The 10,866-nt window shown below is 20.0% G+C and overlaps 4 protein-coding genes across 5 annotated transcripts in view; 3 read left to right on the top strand and 1 right to left on the bottom strand.

Moving 5' to 3' along the window:
• Positions 1–1,741: 1,741 nt before the first annotated feature.
• Positions 1,742–5,906, bottom strand: LOC102681061 (integrator complex subunit 2). The gene is made up of 5 exons (XM_006610201.2): positions 5,528–5,906; positions 3,336–5,425; positions 2,762–2,966; positions 2,380–2,686; positions 1,742–2,219 (listed from the first exon to the last, which is right to left on the bottom strand). The coding sequence occupies exons 1-5, from the start codon at positions 5,809–5,811 to the stop codon at positions 1,767–1,769; spliced, it is 3,339 nt and encodes a 1,112-aa protein (XP_006610264.1). The 5' UTR covers positions 5,812–5,906; the 3' UTR covers positions 1,742–1,766.
• Positions 3,220–10,866, top strand: part of LOC102680605 (gamma-tubulin complex component 3) — a 16,140-nt gene continuing 8,493 nt past the window's right edge. The window contains exon 1 of one of the 2 annotated variants that reach the window (XM_031515468.1): positions 3,220–3,238. The gene's annotated coding sequence lies outside the window, so the exon portion shown is untranslated. Of the gene's footprint in view, positions 3,239–9,566; positions 9,582–10,866 lie in introns of those variants that run through there. The other variant, XM_031515467.1, reaches the window with a different exon arrangement.
• Positions 6,716–8,623, top strand: LOC102681187 (oligosaccharyltransferase complex subunit ostc-A). The gene is made up of 4 exons (XM_006610202.2): positions 6,716–7,006; positions 7,908–7,981; positions 8,051–8,268; positions 8,593–8,623. Exons 1-4 carry the CDS (start codon positions 6,868–6,870, stop codon positions 8,609–8,611), a joined length of 450 nt encoding a protein of 149 aa, XP_006610265.1. The 5' UTR covers positions 6,716–6,867; the 3' UTR covers positions 8,612–8,623.
• Positions 9,595–10,866, top strand: part of LOC102680465 (beta-1,3-galactosyltransferase 5) — a 2,138-nt gene continuing 866 nt past the window's right edge. Inside the window, exon 1 of the mRNA XM_006610196.2 lies at positions 9,595–10,415. Coding sequence (XP_006610259.2) covers positions 9,604–10,415 — 812 coding nt within the window. The 5' untranslated portion in view covers positions 9,595–9,603. The remainder of the gene's footprint in view (positions 10,416–10,866) is intronic.

The following is a 10,866-nucleotide window of genomic DNA, read 5'->3' as shown; positions in this document are numbered from 1 at the left end:
CATAAATAATTTTTAATTATAAATAATATAAAAATATATATTTTAATTTTTTTTTTAATAATTGCTTCGAGTTGAAATTTAATATAAAAACATAAGTCAATATCATTTATAAAATTTAAAAAATAATATTTTCTTTTCAAACTTTCTTCTCAAATGCTTCTCATATTCTCTTTTCATATATATATTTTTGTAAATTTTTCTTTGAAATTTCTGATATAATTTCTATAAAATATTTTATTAATTTACCGATATCCAATTATTTTATATTCTATAATTTATTGTAATTTTTTTTGTACATATAATATAAAAATATATTACACATATGTACAAATATATATATATGAATTTCAGATAATTTTATTTTAAAAATAAAAAATTTTTTATATTTTTTGGGTAATATTCATATTTTTGTTTGCTTTATTAATATTTTATGTATTATCTTTATTTAAAGTATAAAAATTTACTAAAAGTAAAAATAATTTAAATTGGTGTTAAATATTAATTTGTATAATCTTTATTTATTGTTGTGCTATTTTGTATATATATTATTGCATATATATATATTATTTAAAAATAAATATAATTAGAATTTAAAATTAAAGTTAACAGAAGAAAAATATTTTCTATTTTAAATAGATGAATATTATGGAAGCATATTATAGAATAAGAAACATATTAAAAATGGTACTATTAAATAGCATCATATTTTTTTAAAATATATTTATTTGTAAAAATTATACAAAAATATTTGTAAATGTGAATGAAGTAAAAATAGTACATGAAAAATACAAATTTTATACATATTTTATATGCAATATACATCATACATTATAATTAATATGTAATTTTGTAATTAAATTTGATCTCATAGGAACATTTTTTCTATTTAGATCTATTATTAGATCTAAATCTAAATCTAAAACTCAAATTTTATTAAATAAAATTTAAAAATATATTGATAGAAACTTAATTCTATAATAAATTATAATCAAAAATTTGAAACTTTTTTGAAATTACAAATATATATATATATCTTATATATATATAAGATATTAAAATAATATAATATCATTTTAAAATTAAGTTAATTTAAAATCATTAAAAAGAGACATGTTCAATACAAAAAGTATTGTACTTATATATTGTACTTAACATAAATGATATAAATTAAATCATTATTATTTCTTTTTTTAAGATATCAATCCACATATATAATTTAATTTCATTAAATTAATAATAGACTTTTTATCTATACATTTTTAATTTAATAGATACATGAAAACAAATGAAAAAGATACATGAAAGAAAATATTATTAAAGTAACAATTTGTCCAAAAAATAAATTCATTAATTAGAAGATACTTCATTCAATAATAATAAATAATCAGTCAAGTAAATTTTTTTAATTTTACCGCTCATTACGTCATAAACTAATTACATTTATTTTGGCTTAATGAATAACTTTAATAGTATACTTAATTTTTTCATTTTTTTTATTTTAAAAACTATGATTTAAATAATTATGAATAATGATATATATATAATTATTCACATATAGAACAATTATTTAAATATATAAACAAATATTAAAAAAAAACTTAATAAGTACTAGTACTATTTTAATTTTATAAAATATAATAATATAATAATAATAAATTGATATTTAAAAACTATTGAATACTAATTCAAATGTTTTACTAAATAGAATAAACTATTAATAGAATAAACTAAATAGTCATAATTATTACAAAAAAATTAAATATGTTTTAATATACTTGTGATTGTAATATTGCTTTTTGTAATAACATACAAAAGGTCTCATTAACTTCATGACATAAAATATCTGCAGATTTATCTCCTAAAGCTGCTTGTGCAGAATTAACTCTTCCAAGTTGTAATAATAAACCTGTAGTATCTTCAGCTAATGGCGGAAAAGCTAAACATATACGTGTTAATGCTGGTAATACAGGCATAAATAAAATCACTCTGTCTTTAGCAGATAATACTCCTAAAAGTGTTATCAAAGTATTAATGGCTAAACGAGAAACACTTAAAGCCTTTGGTAAAGCATATTGAATTGCAAGATATGAAGCTAAGTCCACAGCAAAAATTTGCTTTTCTGGTTCTGGTTGTGACAATAATTCAGGAATCCAATCAAGACAAATATGCATAGAAGGAATACCAGTAACTGTAATAGGTAATAATTCTCTTGGATAACCCTATAAACATTATAATGATATATTATAATAAATTTTATATATAATTATATATATAATTATATTTTATATATAATTTATATATAATGATATATTAACAATTAATATTAAATATATTTTATTTATTAATAAGAAAAAATAAAAATTAATTAAATACACATACTTGAAAATGGACTAATTTAGCCAATGATGGATCTGCTATAAATACTTGATGTAAATATGAACAGATTATACTTTGTATTTCTCTTAATGACCACATTTGTCCAGGAGTTTCTCTATCTTCTTCTGTCTCTAAACATGCCTCTAATAATATTTGAACAGCTGCACTTTCTTGACCTGCCACTAATGCTGTTCTTAAATCTTCTCTTTCAGCTTCATTTGATAATTGGCCAATTTTTTCTGTTAATGGTTTATCTTGTATATGTCTAGATAATTGAGATCGAGAAGCTGCTAATGCAGCTTGTAATATTCTAAAAATATTTATTAGAAAGTAATGATATTAACTAAATATTAAATGCTTATTCAATTCTTTTTTTTTTTTTTACCTTAAAATAACAGATAAAATTGGAGCACATCTAAAAACTCTTGTATCACATCTCAATACTTGTAAAGGATCTAATACAATATTTTCTTGTGTTAAAAAAACATTTTTTACAAGAGAATTTTCTATCAATAAAGCATTTATCGATAAAACCCATAAACATCTTGGTAAAACTGTATTTAGTCTAAGCCATATTTGTTTATATAATTCTGAAACAATTAAATAAATTTATAATTACAAATATATTTAATAATGTATTATAATATTTATATATACATTTATAAAAAAGTAATAATAATATTAATAATATAATATTATTTTGTTATTAGTTATAAATTAAATATTATATTTTTATTTTATGTTAAATGTAAGAAAATATTAAAAAGAGAAAATCTACTATAAATTGTACATTATTTTATTATGAATTAATAAAATAAATTAATAATATTTTAATTAAAATAATATATATTAAATATATATTAAAAAATATTTTGATTTTTAATATTTTGAAAAAGGAATTACTTTCAAAACATTGATATAGTAATTTTCATATTTTATTTAAAGAAATGAATTATTACCTTGAATATACCTAGGAACTCTTGGACTTAATGTTGCTTTAAAGTAATGAATTAGAACTTCAGCATGTGGCCAAATATCAGTTGGTTTCATTAACATTAATTGTCTCAGAAGTCTTCCTGTTCTTGAAGGACATGTTTGAATATGAGAAAATGTTTCAATAATCATGATATCAGTAATTTTTACATCTTCATAATTTGTTACTGTAGAATCAATGTTAATCATTTCATTATCAAGCCAATCATCTACTAATGAGAGATGAGGAAAATGTGTAGCTAGTAGTCTAAGAAGAGGAGAAAATAAACCAGCATAATTCATTTGATCTCTTTGAACCAGTTGAAGTAAATATTTTATTGGTAATTCAGATAAAAATTCAGTTGAATATGATTTAACTTTTCTATCTTGTGATATAAAAGTATGCATATTAGATAATCTGACATCTTCATACAGCAATAAATAATATAATAATAATAATTGTGATGTAAGAGAAGGTTTTGAAATATCAATATCCATACCATCTGTTTCAATTTGAGGGAGATTGTTAATATTCTTCTTAAAATCAAAATTTGCACCAAAAATACTATTTTGAAATACTCTTCTAATTTCATCTTCAGTAATTGGTTTGTTTGTATGTTCTGATGTTTTATTATTTGTTACTAATATTGAATTAACATACACTTCAACTAAAGCAGGAAGAACTGGATGCAATGGTGGCACACTATTACAAATTTGTTTATAAATCCAATTTTTTATGGGTACTCGATGTTTAGCAAATGCTCTTGACTTCAATAACTGGTGAATACAATGAACAGGTAAAAATCCTGGAATGTTAGCATTTAAATTGGCTGTTACTGGTACTTTTACAGCATGAGAAGTAACAACTTGTTCAGTAAATATTTCTTGCATAAAAATTTGCTTCATTCTAGTTAAATTGTTTGGTCTAATTGGTATTTTCATACCTAAAGTTGCACATACAAGTTCGCAAATAGCTGATAATTGATTGCTATGAAAATGTATTGCCATTAAAAGTAACATTTCTCCAAAACTTGCTGTTACACCACTAGCACTTTCAAAATAAGCTTCTTCTCGTACAAGCCATTGCACCCATTCTATACTTCGCTTTTCAAGATTATGATGACCTATTAAGGAAGAACATGCAATAAGCATACAAAGACCTAAAGAAACAAATCTTACACCAGCTGGTGATGGAGGAGGATGAGATGTCAGTAATTGCACTATCATTGCTACTTCATCATCTTGAAATTTAATACCACCAATGCCTCTTAATGCACAATAAAGACGTAATAATGCACTAGCTTGAACAACTTGACTTTCTGGTAATTGACCCGCATTTTGAGAAGTCATTGCTTGTAATCGCTTAAGTAATTCTTCTCTTAAAGATTGTAATGCCGTATGAGATTCCCATTTTCGTTTTTGACCATTTCTAATAAACATTGCAATCCATGTTCTTACTTGTTGATCACTACCAAGTAATAATCCTGATACAAAAGCAACTATATCACTTTCTGCTAATGTATTATTTATATTTTCATGTTCCAAACTTAATGTTATTGCTAAAGCAGGCATTCTACAAAGTTCTACACACTTGGCTCTTACTGCTAATGCTTGACTTGGATTCATTTGACACAGCATTGTCAAAGCCATTGTTCTAATTCTGCCTAATGCTGATTCTTCTTGCCTTTCCCCATTAGCTATTAAATGTGCACAAACTTCAGAAAAACTATCAGGAATATTAGCAACTATCCAACAAATTATTTCTGGACCATATTTAACATGTAATAATGTTTCTGTTATATCCAATATTGATAATACTGTTGGTAATTCTGATAAAGCAACACAAATCACATAACTAATCTCTTCCATATATACTGCATTATCAAATAAATCAGATTGTTTAATTTGAAATTCTTGATTTTTTTGTTGTTCTTGTACTTGAGAAGCTATATATAATAATTCACTCAATACTAATCTTATTCTTCTAGTAGACTCACTGCGTTCAAATTCCAAAGCAAGACCACTTTGTAGTGACTGAGTAAGTACACTATCTCTTTGTAAACTTCCCATCTTTTGTCTAAAAAAAAAAATTACATTTTTCTTATAAATATATTTTATATAATTTATGATATATTTAACAATACTGAAAAATAAAAAAAATGTCAACAATAAAACTAACCTTAATTGTTGTTCTTTTCGAACATCTGTTTCTAATGCATGAAAATCAATTGAAAGTAATGCAATTATTGAATTTACTGATTCAATTCCAGATAATATTGTCAAGACCTGTTTTCTTTGTTCTACACATTCTTTTGTTACATCTAATGGAGATATAAGGCTCATTCGAACTAAACATGGTAAAATTGGTCGTATTTCTTTATGAGAACATACAGCTAAAACCGGTATGTCCACATTTTGTATTGCAGTAAAAACCCGTGGTGATACACGAGCACTTTCTTGCATGATTATTATTTATTTGTTATTAATTTAAATTGATTAAATGTGAAAATTATATACTATAAAGTAAGTTTATGAGCTAATGTAATTATACTTTTATTTATCACGATATATATATTTATATTAAAACTATATTTATAAATAAAATTGTATTGCGAATAAAATATTTTTTAGTATTTATTAAATTCATAGAATTAATAATTTAAATTAATCAAAAGTATTACTTCGTTCAACTTCAATTAGGTTAAGTAATATAAATCTGTCATCTATTCGTACCGCCACGTGTGTATAGAATTAGATGGAAAAATTACTCGGAATTTTTTTGACTAATATATATGATCTTATTTATTTTTGAAATTAAATTAAAATTATAATATATAGTAAAACATAATTTAAAAATAATAAAAATAATAAAATACTAAAAATATTGGATTAAATTTTACTGGATTATTTTAAAGCACTAAAAATTTTAGATTTTTCTATATCATTTCATAAACATTAACAAATAGATTTCAAAAATATTAGCTTTAATATACAATTAATATTTAAATTAAATAAAAAATAATATTTGCATTCTTTAACAAAGAAAAATAATTTGAATTTATTTATGAATCGCATGCTAGTATTTCTATTCTCCAATTAGATTGAGTAAAAATAAATTCAACATGACATTATAATTAACTAACAACTCAACAAAAATTTGAAAAAATTTACAAATTTGTATACAAATAATTTTTGAATTATTCCAATTCTGACATTAATTAAGACTATTGTTTTTGAATTCTCTATATTGAAATCTATAAAAATAAAGAAATTTAAAAATTTCTTTTTTTAAAAATATGATTATCATTTTATCTTATTATCTTATTATATTTTATTTTTAAAATAAAAAAACAAATTATTAAAATAAATTTAATTTAAGCAATAATAATAATAATTGGCACGAAAAATACAAAAAATATCACAACTGCCATCTATTAAATATCCTAATAAATGTAGAAGTATGTTATTTTAAAAGCGAAGTGATTATAGTGCATATAATATTTTAATTTTGATTTAAATATGGAATATATATACCGTTTACCATTTTTAGCATTAGAAGTACCTAATTTAAAATTAAAGAAACCATCATGGTTTGTGAAACCTAGTGCTATGATAGTTTTTTCATTTATACTTTTATCATATTTTCTAGTAACTGGAGGTTAGAATTGCATAGAATACCAATTTTTGAAACATTCTTAACAAACTTTAGAAAATGAAATATATGTGATATATATTAATTTTTTTATCTTAACGACAAAATTATAAAATTTATTTTATGAAAAATTTTTTAAAAAATATTTAAAAATTAAAAAGTTAATTAAAATTTGCTCTCGTGAAAATGTTACTAAAATAATCACTTAGTTTATATTTATTTCAAAATTTAATAAAATAATATTTATTTATAAATATTTATTTGATTTATATAAATATTTCATTGATATTTTAATAAATTTTGATAAATTTATCAAAAAATTATCTTCTCATGAATCTGAATGATGATGTATATATATTAAAAAGAATAAAAAAAAAAGAGATCAGTCAAATATCATTTACTTTGAAAAACATAAAAAAAAATTAATTTTAGATGATTTTTATGGCAAACAAAATAAATTTAATCCAATTCAAATCTAATATTCATAAAGAAATTTACTGTGTTGATATAATTATAATATGTTGTATAATATATCAAAATTTTTTTTTTCATATTCTTTTCTATTGATATATGACAGATTATATTTTAGTATATATTATATTATTTTATTATTTTGTTATTAATTATAATACTATAAATATGAATATTATTTTAAAAAATATTTATAAAAAAATTTAAAGTGAAATTTCTGAAAAAAAAATCATTTTTCTGCAAAATAATTTTTATAATTTATGTATCTCTATTATATTATATCTCTATTTATATCTTTTATAACCTCTGAATTGATTGAATATATCATATATTACATTTCATATTCTAAAGTTTTGTTAGGATAATCAATTTTTTTAAATTCTTTTAATAGAATGTGATAAATATTATTTATATTTTGATAATAAATTTTTTAAAGGTATAATATATGATGTAATTGTGGAACCACCCAGTGTAGGTTCAACAACAGATGAACATGGTCATACAAGGCCTGTAAGTAACTGAATTAGAGATAATTTTGTATTAATATTTTTTAAAAGTTATTTTATTTATTTTTTATAGGTAGCATTTATGCCATATCGAGTAAATGGGCAATATATTATGGAAGGATTGGCATCTAGTTTCCTTTTTACTTTAGGTGGAATTGGTTTTATAGTATTAGATCAAACACATAATCCATCAACACCTAAGCTCAATAGAATTCTTTTAATATGTGTTGGATTTATTAGTGTTATTGTTTCATTTATTACCTGTTGGGTTTTTATGAGAATGAAACTACCGTAAGATTTTTATATGTATATTATACATTGTAATTTATAAAAGATCAAGTAACACATTAAGTTAATAGTTTATAGAAGAATTACTTCTTTATGCATTTGAATGAGACTTATTTATACGTTTTTGCAATATACATATATAATATAAATATATATATAAGAAAAATAAAAAAAAGACCAGACTTTAATCATTTCAAGAAAAACTTTGATTTCAACTTTTTTTGTTATATATATAATTAATACTTTCGTAAATATTTTGCTAAATTAATATAGAACATTTTATATATAATTTTATATATAATTTTATATATAATTTTTTTGTTTCAGGGGATATCTGCAATCATAAATTTAATAGATTTAAAATAATATGGCTTAAAGCTCAATANAGTTATTTTTTTTATGTAGATAATTATTTAAATAATTAAATATGCATTATGTAGATAATTATTTAAATAATTAAATAATTTATCTAGTTAATTAAATAGTTATCTAGTTTAATTTATAATTAAAAAATATTAATTATATTAAAAATATAAATTATTAACAATGAACAAACTATTAAAAAAAATATTCAGATATTGATATAACTTTAATTTTTATGATTGATTTATATTTATAAATATTCATAAATTAATAAAAATATATAAATAATAATGTATTATTATCAAAAAATAAAACATTTTTGATTTAGTATAAAATATTATTTAAATATTACAAAAAATAAATTTTCATGCTACAAAAATAGACATTACAAATTTAATTTAAGGAATTAAAATATTTTATTTACTATATTATATACTGATTTCTTGAAATTAATTTACAAACAATACTTAATGTACTTAAATTATAACTTTTACTTTGATGTCAAAATTTATTCAAAATGCTTTCTTATGAAAAAATCGAATTCGTGTGCGAATTTAATTCTACATAAAATAAGTTTTACGATATAATTATGGGACATATATCAAAATTGAAATTTGAGAAACATAAGATATTAACAATTATAGAGCTGAATTATAATATAAAATTAAAATAATAGTAAATATTAAATGAAAATAAGAATTAAAATCGAAAAATTTTGAAATTATAAAATGCAAGTATAAGAAAATCCTAACCTAAACTAAATAAATATTAAATCAATATTAATATTTACAATTATTAAAATATTTGTTATATAATATCCATATCATATAAAATAAAAAGAAGTTAAGAATTATTAATTAAATATTGAATAAAATATTATGATTATTAATAATATATGAGAATATAAATGATTATTTACCAATATTTTATTTTAATTAAATAAAATATATATTATAATAAATAATTATTAGAAATATGAAAGTAAAGTTTATTTTTGTAATATTTTGTATTAGTACTTTATTTATTTTATTTTTGACTATATTAAAAACAGATCTTGGAAATAATACAAAATATTTATACAATGCAAAAGACACAAATGAAAATATTTCTTCAATCATAAAGTTTATTATTAAACCAAAATGTGATATTAACTTTATAGTTTGGATTGTCACATCCTCTGCAAATGATGCTGCATATAGAACAGCATTACGATATGCATATCCAAGTGAAATGTTAAAAAGCTTGAATGTCACAAGAGTTTTTTTATTAGGAAGACCTAAAGAAGAAAGTATGTGGAAATATATATTAAAAGAATCACAAAAGTATAATGATTTGTTACAAGGAGACTTTTTAGAAAATTATAAAAATCTTACATTAAAACATTTGATGGGTTTAAAATGGGCATCAAATAATTGTAAAGCTAATTTTCTAATAAAAACTGATAATGATATTGTATTAGATATTTTTGAGATATTAAAACTTTTACAAGAAAAAACAATAGAGGAAAATACTATGTCTGGATATATTTTAAGAAATATGAAACCAATTCGAATATCAAATAATAAATGGTTTGCTACAAAAGAAGATTTTCCAGGTGAAATTTATCCAGATTTTCTTTCAGGATGGTTTTATATAACCAATTTAAAAGTTGCACAATTATTAGTTAATACAAGTGAAAAATTTAAGAATTTTTTTTGGATAGATGATGTATTTGTTAGTGGAATTTTAAGACAAAAATGTGATATTAAACTTAAAGAATTAAATAGCTTTTATGCAACAGATTATAGGTAATTATATATTACTAAATAATTACTAAATAATTACTAAAATAATTATTTATGTTATAAGTTTTATCTCCTCTTAAAATATTTAATTTGTATTGAATAAAATAATAAACTTTTCTTATATAAATAATAAAATTCCTTATTTATTCAAATTAAAATTTCAATATCAAATTTTTTTAATTACTCTTTTAGTAATTTATAAATAATTTTTTCTTATTTCTATAAAAAAAATTGTAAAATATTTTATAAAATTTATTATTCATTAAAATTATTGATTTTTTATATTTTATTAATATAATATTATACTAAAACTTTAAAATAAAAATTAAAAAAATTTTAACAATTTATATTTCCTAGTAATAAATTATTATAAAAAGATGATTTTATTATTTATTGATTATTTTCACATAATATATCATATTAATATATATTATTTTATATTTATATTTTTAAG

The sequence above is a fragment of the Apis dorsata genome, unplaced genomic scaffold (assembly GCF_000469605.1).
Source record: "Apis dorsata unplaced genomic scaffold, Apis dorsata 1.3 scaffold_70, whole genome shotgun sequence".
NCBI classification, from domain to species: domain Eukaryota; kingdom Metazoa; phylum Arthropoda; class Insecta; order Hymenoptera; family Apidae; genus Apis; species Apis dorsata.
The sequence above is the reverse complement of the archived record's forward strand: the minus strand, read 5'-3'. Positions and strand labels throughout refer to the sequence as shown.

Excerpts from the sequence above, each read along its gene's own strand:
- LOC102681187 (XM_006610202.2), top strand. The coding sequence starts at position 6,868 with ATGGAATATATATACCGTTTACCATTTTTAGCATTAGAAGTACCTAAT. Across the intron at positions 7,007-7,907 it reads ATATTTTCTAGTAACTGGAG|GTATAATATATGATGTAATT; the intron begins GTTAGAATTGCA and ends AATTTTTTAAAG. Across the intron at positions 7,982-8,050 it reads AACATGGTCATACAAGGCCT|GTAGCATTTATGCCATATCG; the intron begins GTAAGTAACTGA and ends TATTTTTTATAG.
- LOC102681061 (XM_006610201.2), bottom strand. The coding sequence starts at position 5,811 with ATGCAAGAAAGTGCTCGTGTATCACCACGGGTTTTTACTGCAATACAA. Across the intron at positions 2,967-3,335 it reads AGTTCCTAGGTATATTCAAG|AATTATATAAACAAATATGG; the intron begins GTAATAATTCAT and ends TAATTGTTTCAG. Across the intron at positions 2,220-2,379 it reads CTAAATTAGTCCATTTTCAA|GGTTATCCAAGAGAATTATT; the intron begins GTATGTGTATTT and ends TAATGTTTATAG.